The 20,926-nt window shown below is 37.5% G+C and overlaps 1 protein-coding gene across 3 annotated transcripts in view; it reads right to left on the bottom strand.

The window, feature by feature from the left end:
- Positions 1-3,429: 3,429 nt before the first annotated feature.
- Positions 3,430-20,926, bottom strand: part of Vamp4 (vesicle associated membrane protein 4) — a 37,100-nt gene continuing 19,603 nt past the window's right edge. For 2 of the 3 annotated variants that reach the window (XM_003474651.5, XM_023567242.2), the window contains exons 4-8: positions 19,487-19,537; positions 12,258-12,358; positions 10,880-10,959; positions 6,955-7,006; positions 3,430-5,341 (exon numbers count right to left, since the gene is read on the bottom strand). In XM_003474651.5, coding sequence (XP_003474699.2) covers positions 5,313-5,341; positions 6,955-7,006; positions 10,880-10,959; positions 12,258-12,358; positions 19,487-19,537 — 313 coding nt within the window. In that variant the 3' untranslated portion in view covers positions 3,430-5,312. The remainder of the gene's footprint in view (positions 5,342-6,954; positions 7,007-10,879; positions 10,960-12,257; positions 12,359-19,486; positions 19,538-20,926) is intronic. The other variant, XM_063240071.1, reaches the window with a different exon arrangement.

Here is a 20,926-nt window from a genome sequence, read left to right as displayed (position 1 = left end):
GACAGGTCAAAGAGAAGAGGAGCAGCACGGGGGAAGCAGTTTTGTTTGGGACATACTAAGTCTGAAACAAGTAATAATGAGCAGGCGAAGTGGCCCCCATAGGCTGAGAGCAGTTCAGGAAAGTGTGAAATGATGAAAACGTTGAGAATACTGCATGAATCTCAACTGAAATTGGGTGGGAACGTGTCAGCACACACACATCCCTTTGTGACAGGGGATGCGGTGAGACTACTAAGGGATCACTCCCATAAAATGGACCAAGAGTACAGCTCTGGAGCCCTAAAGTGTTAAATTAGGGAGGAGAAATACCCAGTACAATAAGAAAAACAACTCCCCAGAGGCGTGTTAAGGGGTCACACTGTGTCCAGCGCTGCTGATGTGCAGATGGAGGCTGAGAAGGGCCGCTGGGCTTAGCGAGGCAGGAAGCGAGCTCGCTGAAGATTTTCACAAGGGTAAGACTTGATGGAAGTGTTCCGGAGAATGTGCAAAAACCAACTGCAGACAGCAGGTATAGAGCTTCAAGGACCAGCACTATAGAGAGCACAGATGAGAGTGCAAGCGGACAGGGCAAGAGAAAAATAGGTTTGGCTGGCTTTTTTTTTTTTTGCAAGAAGTTTGTCTGATGCTAGGTACCGTGCAGGAGACGACTCTCCTTCCCTCAGTGTTCCTCACAGGCCCCACTGCATTTTTAAAGATACCCCAGTGAGATCTAGTCCTGCTGCTCAGTAGCTAAGTGAGCTTGTACAGCTGGCTACTGGTGAAAAGCCCCTTACATCTATAGCTAAAAGACACATGAACAGCCACTGTGGTACAACAGGGGACTCAATGAGCCTTTACTAAGCATGGATTTCAGTAGGATCTGGCCTCCCTGCCTGGTTCCATCAGATCTCGAATGGTTGAGAGTTTAACAAAATTGACAGGTGTCAGGTTTTCTGATTGGAATGAGACAAATCTATCTACCTTCCTCTCTTTTTGCACTGAGTACCCCACCATTTTCCCCCCCTATAATTGATTCTATGCTCAGAAATTCTTCCATCAGTTGGTTATATACTGGGTATAGTTTTTGGTGAAAGAAAAGCTTTTTTCGTATTTTTTCCTCCAGGTACCTTACTGGGAAACTAGAATAGAGTAAATCAGCAGATGCTATTGCTAAGTAAGTTATACTTTAAAGTTAAGGCAGCATATAACACACTAAGTAAGTCAAAGTGCTTAATTTTTGTTTTCTATGAAATCGTTTATTATTTACTATGCAGAAGGTACAGATACAGTTCTGACATGAACACACAGGACTTTGCAACACTGGTAAAAAGCGGTTATGAAGAACCGAGAAGCTGGGAAATAGGGCACAACATTTCGCAACATAGATCTCCAAGTATCAAAGGCACTTAGCAACAAAGCTTAAATTAAGGAGTGTGAAATGTTATATACTGATGCACGCAAGACATAAAGTTAAGTGCATAAGTTTTCTTATAGTTTGACTTCTAGCATTTTATTGGCTAAAAGCTCTTTACTGTGCAGCCTTACATAATCAGCAATGAATTTCATTACCTCCTCCACTGAAAGAGCCTGAGTATTACACTACCACGCTTCTCCACGCAGTTGCTGTAGGAACGCCTCTAGGCAGAGACCAAACACCCCACAGTTAGGGCCACTGCACTGCCACTCTGGTGAACACTGTGGAAGTCAGCGTCACTCACGCACCAGCACACCGGTCTCTGTGACTCCAGGACACACACAGAGAACAAGCTCACCTGTCTGCTCCATGCACAGCGCTGTGCGGGCTGCAGTCTTTACTTTCACCAGCTTAAACTTATGCATTGTAACTGGGTTGTCGCCTTTCCAATTCCTACTAGCCTGCTCTAAGCAGCTTCGTGGGATAATCACCAGATTAAAGTGTGTTCTCGCTCAGCATTTACTTGATTCCCAGGGAGAAAATTAGTGGGACTAGCATCAAACTTTCAGAGGCTCAGCCAGCAGTGGTGCTGCAGGCCTTTTATCCCAGCAACGTGGGAGGCTGAGGCAGGAGGACGGCTTTAGCCATGGAGTTCAAGGCCATTTGAGAAGCACAGCCAAGACATGTGCACGCTTGCGCACAGACACCAAGGGCCAAACCCAGTATCCATGTAAAGGATCCATGTTGTCTACAACAGCAAAAAAGCAATAATGAAGGGACCAAGACATATAGCACCTTGAGCTCCTTATGAGCCGTGGTCTTTCTGCTGCTCTGTGGCAACTTCCCGTACACTGCATTCTAAACACGTGTATTTAGATCGATTCATGACCTTACTGCCCACTCACAGCAAAATGAATGCACTCCAATCACATTCCTATGTGAAAACCAAGTTAGATTACTAGAACAGTCCTTGGCTTAGTAATATTTGGGCTTAACATAATTAAAGACATCTAATGGCTTTCATTCTCATTGGGGATAAACAATGTCTTGCATATTTCTAATCACAGTAGGTATGCAAATGTAGATTCGGTGTCATGGTGGGCTGACAGGATATTAAACATGTCTAAGAGTGCACTGGCAGTGAGAGACTTCAGTTTGCTTTTATCCGTTCCCCTTCAGCTTCTACCAGCATTTACAGGGTGTTCTCACATGCTACACATAACTGAAAGATGCCAACTTTTGCTATAAAAGGTCAATACTATAAGTTTCTAATGCAGAATATGGAAACGCACAGAAAGACTACAACAGGCAATCTATCAGGGAGTTAACACAAGGTATTTCTGTGTCTGGTGTATATTAATTATCCTCTCTCCAGTTTAAATAATGTTTCATCTTCAATACTGAACTTTCTTTTAATCAATAAATCTCCCACTTTATAAAACCCTAAGACAATCCAGTGAGCTTTATCAAACAGAGAAGCCAAAGCGCACAGATACTACTGTGTTACAATCAGAAAGAACCAGTTCTTCAGCAAAACAGAGCTGCTGTAAGCCACCTGGCTTCTGTAGTTTAGTATCAACTATTTGGGTACGTTTCAGGCAAAAAGATAGGAACCTGACTTCACTGTTACCAGTTAATATTTGCAAAACTACTTGAATTTTTCTGTTGATCTTCATTGTTCTGAAAGAATGATAGTTTTGATGGTGTCAAACTTCATTTTTTTTTCATGTGCAAGATGACTGGAGCTGAATGAGAAAAAGAATGATTAAAGGAGGAAATGAAGGTAGCCTGGCTCGGTGGGAACAAGTGTTTCTCTTCTACGCGGATCGTAAGAAGGGTCATGTGTCCAATGCTACCACAGTAAGATCATAAACCTGCCAGGCATTTTAAAGGTCTCAAGATTAAGACCAAGAAAGATAAGACGATAAAATGAACCAAGTCACCACTATTAGAAAGTTCTAATAATTTTTACATCCACCACTGGTATTCTTAGCAAAAACACATTTAAATACAAACACAATTATATAGATACAATATTATCATATAAATATTTCCTTTATTTTCATGATTACAAATTTAAAAATAATTTCATAATTTTTAATAGCTGTTTCATCAAAAGTGGCATAGTTTATTAAAAGAAACTGGAAATGTGGAATCTTTTAAAGAAATAATCTTCATTTTCATGAACAGGTATGGTAGAGGAGCCAGGTTTCTACACCAATTAACAGAAGATGAATCACTTATAGGTCTAGTTCCAATACAGATAAAGGATACACATATGTATGTTAGGCCCGATTCTGCCCATTCCATCAAAACAGTTCTGTTTCCGAACTATTAGCTACTGAAATGCTAAAAACGCTCCCTCTTTCCCAGTCACCCTGGAAGGGTTTATTAGCAGTTCACAGCTGTTCACTTAGCTGACACTGCAGAGAGGAGAGCAAACAGAACTTTGTAATATGTAAGACCATTACCTTTTCAAATGCTCTAAGTGAACTATAAAACTCAACCTTCATAATTAGGACTTTATAACTTGTATCTTGAGTGTCTGTTTTCCTTTAAATTTCTAAAAAGAACATTATTTCTTAGTACTAATACTGTAGAATTAAACACACAGACAGAAGCATTTAGGTTCTATGTTTTATAAATTTTAAATTAAAATGACCAAAGAAATAAAATTTGTTACACGGGATCAGTGTTTTCCCTTTTTATATACTGCTTCTTTCCATTAACACTATTTCTGATCTAAGGTGTCCAAGTACACAAGTTGCTACAGACTCTCCAATTTTATGGTAATGGTTCCTCCTTACACACATCAGTATGCATTTAATTTTGACTTGTCTGAACAAGGCTGATGTGTGTTCCATGATTACAAAACCAGGCAAGGATTAATGGCAACCGCTTAGCCTTTGGCTACTGGCTGGCTGAGTAGTCTGCATTCAGGTAACCAATACTTCTGACTCTGTCCCACGTTACTGTCGGGTGTTTGGACACTTGATTGGGCAACATCCATCTCCCCAAGGATGATGGGGACAGAAAATTCAAAACAGATGACTTTTCTAGCTTTAGTGCTTCTGGTAAAAGAGTTACAGTTAAAGAGAAAAACTATTAATAAAAATCGAATAAAGTTACCAGTGGACTTCACTTACATGAGGACTGGTCCCTCCTTATTGGAGTTTAACTGACAACAGACTCAACCGTGACCGGCAGCTCGTGTTAGTCATTTTTAGATACTCTAATGACACTTGCCAGCAGGTTTATTAACTTCAGTTTTATGGTGTCATGCTGTTTCTCACACTGCTTAAGTGTCCTGTTTCTATAGTCTGAATACCAGAAAATTAGTTCACTTTCCCTTATACAGTCAAAAATAGGTTTATTGGAATGTTTTTAGTTATAGTAGAAAGCAGAAACATTTAGCTTTTGTTACACCCACAAACATGGAAATTGTTTACAAAGCAATCGTATTATAAAAAGAATGACACCCTTGCAAACACTGGTACAGTGGTATGGATCGCCTTTAGCATAATGGCTTGGTTCTCTACATAGGCCATCGGTCATGTAGGCCCTAGCCCGACCTGCATCTTGATGCAATGATGCAAGACCTTCTGCCACTAAAATATGAGTATGAAATATTGTCACTCAGCATTGACTATATACACAAATAATGAACTGGCAAGTATCTGGTTTCAAATTAGATCCTTGGAATACAGCTAAATAGTTATCTTTGCTTTATACAATTACTCAAAGTACATTTTGTTGCAAGGGAAGAAGACATTCTCAATGCTCCAATTTGAAGTGATACTTGCCTCTTAGTTTCTTGAAAAAGAAGTTTGAAAGTTATATACATAGGTTTCGTTTAAATTATGCAGCAGTCTTTTATCATTAATGTCCCAGATCTTGTATAATGAGGAGCTCCATCAGATCAAGTACGATATTTCACAACTATGAGAACTGTAAGGGAAATAGAAAAAATACATCAAAATCAAAAAAGGGTATCAAAATATATTCACATGCTCTTAGAAGCAATATTCTTAATTGTAACTGTAACGTATTCACTTTTAGCAAGGGGTTACTGCTGGGTGTGGTGCACTCCTGTAATCCCAGCACTCAGGAGGCTGAGGCAGGAGGATAGCTGCAAATTCAAGGCCAGCCTGGGCTACACAGTGAGTTCAAGACTAACCTGAACTACATAGCAAGACTGTCTCAAACAAAAAAACAAAACAACACACACAACACAGAGAAAAGAAAAAGGAAAATGAACCACTTCCTGGGAAAATAAAGGGTAAGTTCCTGTGAGCCTTTGGTTTACACTTTTGTTCAGCAATTTAACATATAATGTTGTTTTATGTATGTTTTGGTATAAGCATATCTTATTTAATGCATGCTATTCCTTCAATAATATTGAATGTAGGGCCAGAAACACAATAACCCATGCCTGAACCAAGTTTACCTAGCATGTTTTTATTAAGGAACTTTATAGTCTCCTCACCCTTGATAACACCAGACAGCACTTCAGGACCAGGGTTGGTGGCCATTTTAAACCATGAAATCAACACAGACAGCACAAAAATGTGAAAAATGTGGCACTACAAGGATTTCGAGAAGAAACAGGAAGGCAGAGACTGCCTTATTTAAACCTCAGCTGAAAGCCTGCTGGTCAGGAGATTCAAAATTCTTGCTCTTCTCAACATGTCTGCATTTGACTAGAAAAGCAACAGGAACATCGAGTTGGGGTTTAGAAATATGTGAATTCATAAATGCAGAATCCACAAATAACGAGACATGGCTGTATTTCTTTGCAGCAAAACTTTTTGTTTAAACAGATTGGATTCATACAATTTTTGAAATGATTATTTTGAGGCACTATTCAGATGTTTATAAAATCTCTACAGACACAAGTAAAAAGGCCTTATGGCAAGGTAGCTATTAACAATGGTTTGACCACAAAACAATATTAAAGAAAAAGAAGAGGAAGAAATCATGCTTTAATAACTAAAATCAAGTTCAAATTCAAAACAAATCAAAATCAGGAAACAATCTGGAAAATGCAACACACTTGTTCTTTCCAGCACAATTATTACTGCACAAATTGCTATACTTAAAAGTGAACAGTAAGGGCTGGGGATTTAGCTCAGCGGCATAAGAACCTGTCTTGCAAGCAGGTGGTCGTGAGTTCAATCCCTGGTACCGATAAAAAAAAAAGTGAACAGTAAACAGAAAAGAACAAATCTTCCTAAGCATAAGGAAAATCAGATTTGGCCTTAAACATATCAGCCCTGCATTCAAGAGTGTGGGTAATGTCCAGGACACAGGTTCCTCTTGAGACTCTGACAAACGAAACAGACTTTGTTCCCACAGAAATGTACAGGTGCATGTTTATGTAAAAATTAGCATGCATTTTTAGAGATCCAAAAATTCTAGGTTAAGACTCCTGACTCAGATCAGATGTCATTATTCAATCGTGACATTAGACATCTTGGTCAACTGAAAGGAAATCAAAAGGAAATGAAAGTCAACTCCAAACAAAAATAATCCGCAGAAATAATAACCCAGTAAATACTTACTGACAATCACTAGCAAGAGGATTGCAGCAACCAAAGCCATGATGGCTTTTATCTGCAATACAGAAAAAGGCCCGTGAGTATAAAATAGATAACTAAGTTATCTATTACTGAGTTTTTTTGGATCATTGAACAAAACTATCTGCCTCTCACTGTTTGAAAGTCCACTTTATATGCTTTAATTTTGTAACTTGGACAACTAGTTCTAAGATGAGAATACATAATCTATTAACTAGTGATTTCTTACTGTTTATTTTTTAAATTTTGTATTACTTGTACCCTTTTTCTGTTTTTTTCTTTTTCTCCTTAAATAAAAAAAAAAGAAAGAAAGAAAGAAAAAGGCCCATGAAGTTTACGGTCTGACTCGTTAATGAAGCCAGGACTTCCCGGCCTGTCGCTTACCATGTCACAGTGACTTATCAGTATCAGGCACATTCTTTGAAAGTTTCTCATATGAACTCACTGGCAGTTCTCCCAAAAACAGTCTGAAGCCCTTATGGACCTGGACTTTTTTTGTCTACTATTTCACATGCTTACTTCTCTGTGAGGGAGAAAAGTACAGTGTATGAAATTTTACCAATTGTGTTCAAGTGTCAGGATATGAAGATTAACACAGGCAGCCAATCCAATGGCTTATTTTAATATACAGTGGGCCTCCCTTATCTGAGGATGGCAGGTTCCTTGCGGATGTGGCCCCAGTGGATGCTTGAAACCCTAGACAGTACCAAACGCTATGCATATTGTGTTTTTCTTCTGCATACGTACTGATGATAAAATTTAATTCTTAAATGAGGCACAGTAAGAGATTAACAACTAATAACACAGCTGTAGCAATAAACTGCAATAAAAATTAAGTGAATTTGGTCTGTCTTGAAAAAGTCAAGGGCCACTTGACTTTTCGGGGCCACTATGATGGTCTTGGGTAATGGAACCTGCAAAGCCAAGCTATGAGGGGTGGGCCTGGGGCTACTGTACACAGGCAGCATGTTTTATAGTTCTTACTCTCAAAGCACATGAGAGTAATTGTTAGTTTTTCCTTCCCTTTCTCTATGGTATTTAAACCTCCTTTTCAAGGAATATATTTTAGTTTCTCCATGCATAATCTCATTTAGTGCTGAAGACTATTCTCCATGTCAGTTTCACAGGTAAGGTGAGAAACATTAAGATCAATTTCAGCTAGGTATTTTAAGTTCATGTTATCCTCCCACATAAAACTGTTACATTAATCAGTTAATCCTAAAATGTATAAATTATAAATTTATTTCATTTCATTAATTTAAATCTTTTTCATCATTTTCAGCAAATTGATTAAAAATGGTTCATTCAGAAAAAAAGGTACAAATTATAAACAGACAAAACATTCTAAAGAGTATCACAAATAAAGGTAGGTAGTATTTCTAAAAACAGAATAACTGATGACACTTTTGTAGGATTATATATTCATGACAATAAAAGTAACCCAGAGAATATATGAAAATTTTGTAATATGGACATCAGCACCTATTAAAATTATTAGTTACAACCAAAAAATGTAGAAAAACTCAAAATGTAGAGAAACAGGACCTGTATTTTCAGCAGGTATCTGGGCCCACATTATAAATCACCTTAATATGAAAACATTTCTAAAGAAATGTGGAATTTTATACTAGTTTTTCCATTCTGAAAATCAATTTGCCCAACTTAAATGGAAATATCATCAAGTTTAACACACCTCAATGAGTAGTTTTCTTTGGGTTTTTAACACTGGACAGGAAATATTTACAATCCCAAAGGGCAATATTTCACTGTTCTTTCAAATGACATGGACAAAATTCATCTACCATTAAACATGAAGAGCCTCCCAGCCTCCCAGATACCTAAGAGGTATCTGCAATTCTCCTTCCCTACTCACTGGAAGAAACGTATTTATTATATTCACTTCCTTGCTTTCAAAGTCAGGTTTACTGAGATATTCTTTACAAAGAAAAAAATTCATCCTTTTGGAAGTTCCTTTTGATGAGTGTTGAGAAACATACACAGTTGTTCACCACCATCACAGCCGCTGATCCCCAAGTTCCCTCATGTCCAGGGGTAATCAGTATCTACCCTCCTCCTCTTTAGCCACTGGCAATTCCCGATCTGTGTTCTGTTTTGCTATCTTTCCTCACAAAATTTCCTAAGTCACTGCTATAAAGTTAACCTGGCAAATGGAACGTGAGAAGACAGCCCCAGATAAAGAGCAGAACAGAGAGCACGGGATACAGTGCGGCAGAAGAGAGACACACACTAGAAAAAAACCAGTGGGAAATCCCTGCTGCGCTCAGTGAGCTTTGTTATGTTACAGAGCAGTGCTCATGACATGGCTGAGGCGATCAGTGGTTACCAAAGGTCAAACAGACTGTCTCGAAACAATCCAGTTTTTTAAACTCTAAAAAGAAGGCTATTCATTTGATTTGAATCATCATAAATTACACAACAAAAATCTTTAGTTATGGCTGAAAAACATTTGAGATCCATAGTTTGACTATCCTGTTGTGTCACTCTGCACACAGGCATGTGTGTTGAGGGGAGAGGAGGTGAGTGGCTCAAAACCTTCTGTTTTTCTAGAGAACAGAGAATTCTGCTAGAAGTAAAAATGATTACAGAAAGGGGAACATTTATTCTTTTTGGGGGGTTACTGGGAATCCCAACTCAGGACCTTGTGCTTGCCAGACAGGTGCTGAAAATTTATTCTTTAAAGAATAAAGAATTTGGCGCTGGGGAATTTAGCTCAGCGGCATAAGCGTCTGCCTTTTAAGCAGGCGGTCGTGAGTTCGATCCCTGGTACCGATAAAAAGGTTTAAAAAAAAAAAAAGAAGAAAGAATTTACAATAGAAAACCTAAGTTCTAGACAAGGGGAGCAATGAAGTATGCTTCTCTCTTTCTTCAGTTCTATCTTTTGAAATCAGAGCATTTAGCAGGCAGACAAAACTAAGTAAATCCAAGGCACCGCTTGGAAGACATTCTTAGCATGTGGCAAAGTCAGGTTTAGAAAATTATTGCTGGACTTGAAAATGAGAGGCTAAAAGCAATGAGCTCATGTCTATATTTTTATCAAAGCTAGAATCAAGAAAAAAATAACTGTTTACATGACATGAAAGTCACTAAAAAAATCTTATAAGGAAATATTTCCTGTTTAATGATTAGTAGCCCCATTTACATATGTAATTTTTTTCTCCCTTTTCTTTTTGGAAGTCTTGAAGATTGAACACAGGGCCTTTGCACTGAGCTATATGCCCAACTCTTTTTTACATTTTATTTTGAGTCAAGACCCTGCTAAGTCACTAAGTTGCCTGAACTGGGCTCAGCTTACAGTCCTCCTGCCTCAGCCTCTTGGTGTTGGGACTGCGGTTGTGTGCTGCCATGCCTGGCCAGCTGCACTTTAACAAGTAAATTCATTGCATAAAATTTTCTGCAGAAACACGTTAGTGTCCTTGTTAAAAACTTCTCATCTCTCTGGAATAGTGAGGAGTAACGCATTTCCCCCCTTGGTCCCACCTGGAATGAGACTCTGACCTTACACTGCTTTATTTTTCCCTCTCACCATGAAAACATATTTTTCTTTAGCTCCTCTATCATTTAAAAATATCTCTATATAATGGTATAGGATGCTTCAAAAGTACTGAAATAAATTATAAAAATGTGTATTTGTTGTAATAGGTCCGGGGCAAATAAGTTATTTATAAAATGTGAATTATTTTTTATGAAGAAATCTACAGAAGTAAGTTTTTAGGCATGTCTTGATTCTTCTAATTGCTGTTTTGCTTTGAAATCATGTTCCAGGTTCAGCAGATACAGTAAGTAAGACAGTCCTCTCAAGGCTTACATTCTCCGGGCCTTTGTTGCTTCATGTCTATGAACACAACCCGAGACGCTAACTGATCTGCCCATTATCTTCTGATTTACTTACTTTGCATCCGCGCCACCACATTTGCCTTCGAAGTTGTTTGGATCTATTGCTAAAAGCAGTTGCATTATCCGATAAGCTTTCTATATCACATAGAGGATGGAGAGAAGGATTAAACGACATAACAGGATTCTTTTATCTAGTCACACAAAGACAAGAAAATATTAATTTCTACTTCTGCAAATTTGTTGCCTTTTAAACATGAACACAACATTATCCTTCTCTATCCATAAATTCTGCCACTTTATGTTGTGAAAAAGAAAAAATAAAAAGCAAAACATAGCAGCAGGACAGTTTGGTCAACCTACTTTTACTATAAGATTAGAAGAACCGCTCCAGGGCCTCAATGCTTAAATAATTCTGGTAAGAAAACAGTCCTAAAAATAGGAACAAAAATGGAAATGGAGATAGAGCTTTTGCAAGAGATAGAGGGAGAAAAGAGAAGGACATACAAAGAATTAAGATGATGTAGCAATACCCCATGATTAATGTAATCATTATATACTGCAAACATGTATTAATAAAAATTGTAGAAAGACATAAAAAAAAATACAAACAGTAGGGACTGGGAGAACAGCTCAGCGGTGGAGTGCTCTGCATGTTTAAGGCCCTGGTACAATTCCCAGCACCAGAAAAAAAATCAATGAACAATCAAACTTAGAACACCTCTAGAAAAAAATTATATGTGGAGAAGATAAGATTTTTAGAAACCAAAAGCAACTGAGGTTTTGGGAAAAAAATTGCATGAGTTCTAAAAGTTTCTAAGTAAGTTTTTTGGTCAAGCAAGTCTGTCAAGAATGAATCAGGTATTCAGCCATTCACCAAACAACAGAAGCGACCAGCATGTGCCTGCAAGTTTACAGGCACCAAGACTAGTATCTGTCAGGAAAGCAAAGTGAGGAAGCCTAGATGACCACAGTCAGCCTTGCTTCAGTCACACCACACTGAGTGCCTACACTGTGACAGGAATTGTTACAGGCAGACACTAACATCTGCCACTAGAGAAAGGTTACTCTGTTACTAGAGAACACAAATTAAAAACATCAGCTAAATTTGAAACAAATTTTTAAAACAATAGTTCGACCTTTTGCCTTAAGATGGTCAGAAACACAAAGCATATCAATACAAGAGGGCAAAAAGAAAAAACATCTCTAAATTCTTCAACAATGAATTTTAAAATTCTCCATTGTCACCTGAGAAATAACAAATGTAACAATAGTATGGTTCAAAGTAAGAGCTAAAGTTAAACCAAAAAAAGCATAATCTTAATCAACTGCTAATTTCCTAAGCTAAGATTCCTAAAGATTGGCTACAGAAATGGGAGAAGATACAAATTAGCAAAACACAGGCTGATAGCAAGAAACAGGTGAAGGAGCCGTACCTGATTTGTCCTGTAGTTCATCTAGTCTCTCCCCTCTTTCAATTACCTTTGTGATATTTTCTTGCATGACATCAATAACTTCATCCACCTGATTCTGAACACTAGTATAAAAAAGATAAAAGTAATTTACAATTTTTGAAAATTTTTATTAGTCATGATAGAGAACATGAGATGCTCAGAGTAGTTGTTTATTTTTAAACTATAAAATGTAAATAAGCAATGCTCTTCCAGTTGTGGGCTTGAGTGCTCTGGTAATTAAAGACAATGTGAGTCAGGTGTGGTGGTGCATACCTGTAGTTACAGCTACTTGAAAGCAAAGACAGGAAAAAGTCAAAATCAGAGGCCAGCCTGGGTAATCTGGCAAGACCCTGTCCCAGGGGGGATGTAGCTCAGCGGCAGAGCACTTGCATAGCATGTATGAGGCCCTGGGTTCAATCCCCAGTTCTACAATATTAGAAATACAACACAATATTAAGTTAACATTTAACTGAAATACAGTTTTAGTCCTGCACCTAATAATGTAATACATAACAGCAAATTAAATTTACTGTTAACATGCTTAATAACTGCAGAATTTAGTCAGGCAGCTTGACTCTAAATGTTTCATTATTTGTAGCGCGCACAGCGATAACCTACTTATGCTAACAAAAGTGTTTGCCTGGGTAGGTTAGAGGCTTATGGAAAATACCTACCGTCCAAAATGGAAATGTGAGGCACACCCTACAAGACACCAGTGTCCAATGGCTGCAACTCTTCATTGCTCATCAGTTTTTCCAAACCGTAAACAGAGTTGAAGACAACTGGGAACACTCAGGAATGTTTTGAAGTGCTCATCAGAAAGCAAAATTGAAAAATATTTTGTGATCCTTCAAAATGAAAATGTTTTCCTCCTTTGTCTTAGGTGGTGGGCCTGTTCTAAATAAATTTTCAGACTGTTCATTACACACCAAACTTAAACATTAATTACTGGTCTTCAACTACTATCACCCATGAATTATCTCAAGGGATATGCCTAACAATTTTGAGTGTCCAGTGTGTGATGCTATACCCAAAAGACAAAAGATTATTTTATGAAATAAGTCATGGCAGTTAAATATTTATATTTAAGAGGAGAAACAGAATGAACTTATGGATCTTATAACTCAAAAATGAAGTGCCATTAGAAAGTAAACAAATACTAAATATGTATGAATATTTAGATAAGTATGGGTATACAACTGCATTTCTTTTTGGGGAAGAAGTATATTTATTATCATCAGGGAAGCTTTTAAAAAATTTCACAATTTTTTTCTCTTTTATCTACCCCACACTATCCTCCAAACCACTCCAGAGAGTTAAGAGTTGAGGCATACTCATGCGTGGTTTTAAAAGTTTTATCCTTTTCCTATCACTGAACTACTTCAAAAAGTTTGTTTTAATAATAGCATGAGGTCCACTTATGGATTCAGAAGTCCTCTCATTCAAGTAGCAGTTACTATGCATGGTGATAATCACTTCCCTCTGTGCTCAGAGCATTACACGCATGTACCCTCTGCTTATCTGCAGAGCCTCAGGCTCAGTCACAGCTTCTGGAGTGCGGCTTTCCATGCCTCACTCCATTGAAAACATGTAAGACTGAAGCTCAACCAAGCAGGGACATGCACAGTTCTCTTCTCCTGAAACAGGTTATGAACCACCAAGCTACTTTGTTACAAATCCTGATTCTCTAAGCACAGAACTACAAGTGTTTGTTCTACATACTAACAATGGCATAAAAACTTATACAACTAATCAATTTATTCAACAAATAATGAATACCTGCTATATACTTTTAGGTACTAAGAAAACAACAAAACAGGCAATATAATTCCATATCGTATGGAACTTATATTTAAAGGTACAATGAAAGATTTATGTTAACTAACTTTAAAGTTTTGAAACAGCCTGTTTGACTATATTACTGTATTTTACTTTCAGCATTTAACCCCAAGGTAAAGCACTTCTCATTTAAATGCTTATTTTCTGCATCTCCTCCACTAGAAGTTAAACTCAACGGGTGAATATGAGGACCTTGCCTATTTTTTCCACCCACTGCTTCCAGTGGTGCTTAAGGTAGAATAGGTATTTAATACTTGCTAAATAAGTGAGCAAGTCTTCAGTGAAAATCCTACAAAACAAAGCCAGCCACTTGGGAAAGGGATATAAAGCAGTGATTATAGACCCCCTATGTAATTGTAAAACAGAAACAAACACACCATTTATCAAGTATGAATCTTGAAATCCCCAGGTAGTTATTTTTCACCTTATACGTAAGTGATAATAATAGCCTAAAGTGAGACATTGTGGCAGGATAGGGATGGACAAAATGTACTATTGCTTCTATATGTGATCAAATTTTAGTTACGGCTATTAATATACCTATATTACACAAAGTTTTAAAATAAAACCAAAAAACTGAAGAGATAGGTATGATTCCAGAATATCTGTAAGAAAAAAGGCTTCAAAAACATATGCTGATTAATTAGAACACAATCCATAAGATCCTAGATTCTTTCTAGATTTTCAGAAATCTAGAGGTATTACAACAGACTACACGTGCAATGAATCCCTACTGCTAATGGGAACCCTCCCAAATTTTATTTACTAAGTGATCAAAGAAGCACTGTTTTCTTTTTCACAAGTTACTATCCCTTGGCATTATTCTCAATCCAACTACTATGTAACCTTTATTCAGTCAGAGGAATATCTCACCACTGGGCTTTTATATTTCAATACCTTTCAGTACCCCGAACACAACTTTTTTTGTACTAGGAATTGAACTCACAACCTTGTGCTTGCCAGACAGGCACTGTGCCACTGAGCTACACCACCAGCCCTGGAGAACACAACTTCAACACAAGAAAAATTAAACATCTTATTTACTTTATTATGAAGGACATTTTTTATGAAATGAGATATTTCCCCTGATCTTTTACATTTTCCGAGTAATTAACAATCCTTTAATTGTAATTCTTTTATTGGGTTTGTATTTCACATGGGTCTTACTCCCATTATGCTGTAAATGCTGTGAAAGCAGACACTGTCCCACCCATTCTTTTATTTCTCAGCGAAATGTGCCTGAGATAAAGTAAGTATTCATCAAGTGCTTTCTAGTCTAAATATTTTATCTGTTTAAAAACATTAGAGCACCAAGCTGAAGGTTAGCAGCCTGATATTTAGACAGATTATAATGGGGGGGGTGGCTATCCACGAGCATGCTAGCGGGTGTCAGCTGCTGTAACGGAAAGAAACCCACGGGGTCAGTCATGTAGCCTAGATGAATTCAGCAGGCATCAGAGATGGCATCAAGATCTTGGAGCTGAGTCTTGAGGGGCAAAGAAGGAACTGGCAGAGTAAAGGAGGTGGTGTAGTGGGAAAGTTCTAGACCACTATGACATGTGTGTCACTGTATTTTTTTACTTTCAAGACAAAAGATGCTAAATACAGAGTCATTTTTCTAAACTAAAACCTCAGTAACCAGGTTTAAGTGCAGTGTTGGCAGTTTGCAATAAAAAGGGCTGGGGGTTGCTGCTTGGCAATTGGTTTCTGAAGGTTTGCCATCATTGTTCTAGACTAGGGGATATATACCTGTGTGGGGGGAGTGCAAGCACTAAGTGATTAAGTGGATGCTGGTAAAGGAACCAAGGACAGATATAAGACTCTCAAATTTATAATCTGAACAGCTGAGTGGTAGCAGATGGACAATGGCAATTAAAGCGGACAATGGAAAACTCCAAGGCATAGCAAGTTTGGACAGCAGAAGTGGACGTTTATATCATGGCCTTCAGGTCATGTAGGAGACAGAACACGACCAGGAAAAGGGAAAGATGCACAGAAGGAGATCGTTTTTAGCACTGCTTTCTATCCTGTTTCAGCTGACTCTGTGTTCCTAAACTGTCACCATTCCGACTACCACCAGGGAAGCTGCCCAGAGGGGTGCAGAGATCTTTGGTCCTGTGTTCAGACAGAACTGGGTTTGCAATCTGGTTGGTCATTTACTATGTATGTGGTTATGGAAACGATCCATATTTCCTCAGCTTTAAAACACAAATGATAATGTTTCACTTATGAGAATTAAATGTGATCATGTTTTCCCAACATTTAGCACAATGCCTAATGCTAGGCACATGCTTGATAAAAGTCAGTGACCTTCTATTAAAAAGAGCTTCATGCTCTGCATCATAAACATCCTCATCCCTGATTTTATAAAGAAAACATTTATTTTCATAGTTAACACCCCACCTTGTGGCCTTTTAAGGTACTGTTTACAAAAGAATTTTTATAGTTCTGTTACACTTTTGCAACTCATACATATTGCTGTTACATTGTGGAACATTCTCTGGGCGTTTATAAAAGTGAAGCTGATTGAACAGAGGCAACAGGAAATCTACCTGTGTCAGAATATCTGCAATTCACAAGAATGGGGTTTAAAGTATTATTACTTAATTTAAAAGCAAAGAAACATTTCAGAACTAGAAATTCTATGTAGTCATATAAATATTTAAAATCTTTTACCCAAAATATTCCCTAAAGAGTGATATTGGGTATTTTTTGTGGTATTAATCTGTCACCAACATCAACAGTATCCAAATTAAAAAGAAGGAATGTCGCTCACCTATAGAGTTGAGATACCCTATACTGAAATTTTACAAATTAAATGGTACTAACATAGCTTAAGACATTGACCAATGTGAGTCTGGAAGTTGTGCTCTGTCATCTTGGGCACACTGATGAGTCATGACCTGGTTAGAAAGGCGTTCAGCGTTCACGAAGTTGAACCATCAAGATTTAATCTGTGCATTCGGTCACTAATTTCTAACTAAACCTGGCCAGCTCTCAGCTCTAGAGTAAGAGCCATTATGTTTATTGAGAAACTATTTTTTAAAGTTCAGTGTTTAGCAAAGTTACTGTGTATCTGTTCAGTTTATATATTTGTATGTATGTGACACATACATACAGATGCTGCAATGACTACTTAGTGTAACTGGCAGTGGTTTTAGGGTTCAGCAGGAAAAATCACACTTGAAAGGCCCCACAGGTCATACTCCATAACGGGCTCACTCTGCAGAAGGGAACCAGTCAGGAAACAAGGTATACCGTGAGGACAAAAACCAGTGTGTCATCAGTAGATTCCCCCTCTTTAGTGACAGCTTGGGTATGAGAGAACAAGATCATGTAGGTGGGTACAGAAGCCAGTGGCTCAGTGGAGGACAATGACTCGGCTATTACACATAGTGCCTTGAGACAGCCGCACATGCTGTTTATGTCTTACAAATGCCCTGGAACCCTGAGCCAATGAGCAGCCTGTTGACCTCCTACTGACCACCGTGTCAACCCAGGAAACCGTCAGAAGACAGTTTATTGCCTCCCAGGTATTGATAAGTACAGACTTTTAGCAGGTTATGCCTAAACCCTGTAAAAATCATTTAGCTGCAGACTGTAAGTAGCTCCTTTACCACACAGCATCCTACAACTGGTGCTGTAGCCACCAGGCCTTTTTGTTTTAGTATCTTCATTTTTGGTGTGTGGGACAATGACCTTGGGAGCTGGCACTTTTGGAAACTTTTTTACTCTATAAGTAAAAATTATAAACTGTGTGAATCTAAAAGCAGATAATATCTTTACTGGTTAAATCAAAGGCTTGAAGCAGTGGACACGTCGTCTTCTGGAAGGAATTCTGACTATAACCACTTGAACGCGGTCATAAGACTCGAGGAAGGCCATGCACCTTCTGCCAACTTGATGGCAGTCTGTGACCCCCGAGTGCAGGACTCACGCAGGCAGTCCTCGATCCCCTGACCCAGAGAAAACTGTGAGATGATAAATGAGCAGTGCTTTCAGACGACGAGTTTATGATTTGTTATAGAATAGAAAGTTAATACACTGAGAATAGTACTCTCATCAATTTGTTGATACAGGTTAAGCATTCCTAATCTAAAAAATCTGAAATGCTCCAAAATATGAAATTTCTTAGTGCTGACATAGTATCACAAGTGGAATATTCCACACCTGACTTCCTGTGACAGGATGTAGTCAAAACGCAGTTACACTAAAAATATTATATAACATTACCTCACAATATATATATGAGAAACATACATTAATTTTGTGTTTAGATTTGGGTACTCTCCCCAAGATATCTCATTATGTAAATATCCACAAATCCCAAAAATCTAACATTCAAAAATACTTCTGATCCCATGCATTTCAGATACAGAATTCTCAACTTGTACCCTGGTTCTCTATCTTGAAACCCTTTCAGTTAGGATTAGATTAAAATAGATCCATTTCTTCACATCAACAGTGACTTGATTAAAATTAAAGGTAAAATGTCTGAGCACTAACTAAACACCCTGTTAGTACCGTCCAAGCTATCCTAAGGGCTACAGCAGGCACTGCTGCCCTTCCTTGGATTCTGAGTCTGGGTCATTTAGTTTCTCTTCTATAGTTTGTCATACTTCACAGGCTGGTCAGTTTTAGGGTCTCCCCTCAGATGATTTCCTGTGCTGTCCATGTCTTCTCGCTTCCTGTCATGCATGACCCATACTTTTGTAACATTAAACACATTCACTATGGCCCATTCACCCATCGTGGAGTAATATATACACCAAAAGTTTTAAACTGAAAATCCATTAGCCATAAAACTAAGGACAATATATATAGGATTAGGATAAAGGATACAAAAATTCAGGAAGTAGATAAAAGATGGAATGAACAAATTAAATGTATTCTATTTTATGATTCTGAAAATGGGAACCCAGCTGTAGATTAGAAACCAAAATATATATACTTTCAGGTTACGCTAAATGGATTTGAAGTAAGGTAAACACGAAAAACAAGCAACCTTGCATTTCCTGAGCTATAAAATTTAGAGGTAGCTCTATAAAAGTAAAAATATGTAGGATTTTATAATCTAAGAGTTATATTTAGTTTATATTGAGTTACTAATTTCTTCTGTAAAAGACAGCAGATATTTTAGATGTTGTAGGCCACAAGATCTTTGTCACAACTGTGTCACAGTTCTCTGTCACAACTACTTAACTACGCTATAATACCTCAAAAGCTGCTGTAGATATTATGGAAACAAATGGGGATGGTGGTTCTTCAAGAAAACTTTAAAGATAGACTGGCAGATTTGGTTCAGAGCTGTACTTTTCCAACCTTTGGTTTTACACAGAAACATGACAATCACAAGTATCTCAGGGACTTACTGCTTGATTTTATCATTTCTAGGTCCAAATCTTGGTCCAGATGGTCCCCTTCTGAAAATAAAATATCCATTCTATATTAGAAATGATGGCATCAGACAAAAAAAAAAAATTCATACATTCATAAATACAATCAAGCTGAATTCTAAACATGGGTCAGTGATTTACCATAAGGAACCACATGGAACTGAATGATTCATGACGTATCAGGTCTTGTTCTTTATTGGTATTTACTGTAAAAATTAACTTAATTTTTCTGAATGTTAAAAATTTGTAAGAAATTAGGACTTATACAATCCTTAGTAATATTTTTTTCTAATCATTAAGCCCTGAAATACCAAATAAAAATGCTGGTGAATATGAATATTTCTGTGATCAAGTCTAGAATTAAAAGTGCAATTCATGATACAGATATCTGAAAATTATTATTATTATTCCCATTGTAGGCTTTTTAAAACGGGAGCTACATTTGTTTCATCCATTAAGAAACAGAAGACTTTAAAGTAGTTACTGGGGAAAAGAAGTTTGTTTTTTTGAAAATTAAAATTGATGAACTTCAATCCAGACTGTTTGGGGAGCGGGGGAAAGACACAAATTACATCTAGGAACAAGGTGCAGATGCTACTACAGGAAATGTTCCACAGTGATGGAAGATGTACTAAGGGAGGCCAATTCTCTCTGCTCCCTGTGCAACTTTTCTAAAGTCTGTAATTATTTTAGAATCAAAAGTAAAAAATCCCACAAAGGAAAGTACAGGACTAAATGATTTCAGTGATTAACCTAACATTTAGTGAAGAAATAGTATCAATTCTACATAGACTCAGAAAAATGAAGACAGAACATTTCCCAAGTCATCATAGGAAACCAACATTGATCTACAAACATGGAAGACACAACAAGAAAAAACAGTAATTATCAACCAACTAATCTGCTCATGGACACAGATGCAAAAATTCTTCACAAAATCTTAACAAATTGATTCCACCATGGTTTAAGAGGGTAATACATGACAGCTGAAGTAAAGTTGATCCCAGGAATTTAAGACTGGCTTACAATTCCAGGATCAGTCAAGAGAATCCATGACATTATGGGGATACAAAAAAAAGAAGATAAAACTACACAATCATTCAACGGATGTAGATGACATTCTAACAAAATTCAACATCAATTAATGATAAAAACTTAGCAAAGCAGGACTAGAAAGGAGCTTCCTCAACCTAGTAAAAGGCACCTCACCACCACCACCCCTGCTGCAGTACAATCAAACTCTGTGGTGAAAGAAGAAATGCTTTACCCTACAGGAGATCAAAAACAAAACAAGGACATTCTTGCTCATCATTTCCATTCAAAACTGTACTGGAGCTTTTAGCCAGGGCAAAAAAGTCAAGATACAGAAATCAAAGGCATACAGATAAATAGAAAGAAGTAAAATTGTGTTTATTT

This window comes from Cavia porcellus, unplaced genomic scaffold (assembly GCF_034190915.1).
Source record: "Cavia porcellus strain 051 isolate PalLab524CR breed Dunkin Hartley unplaced genomic scaffold, mCavPor4.1 scaffold_29, whole genome shotgun sequence".
NCBI lineage: Eukaryota > Metazoa > Chordata > Mammalia > Rodentia > Caviidae > Cavia > Cavia porcellus.
This window is presented reverse-complemented; position numbering and strand designations above follow the sequence as displayed.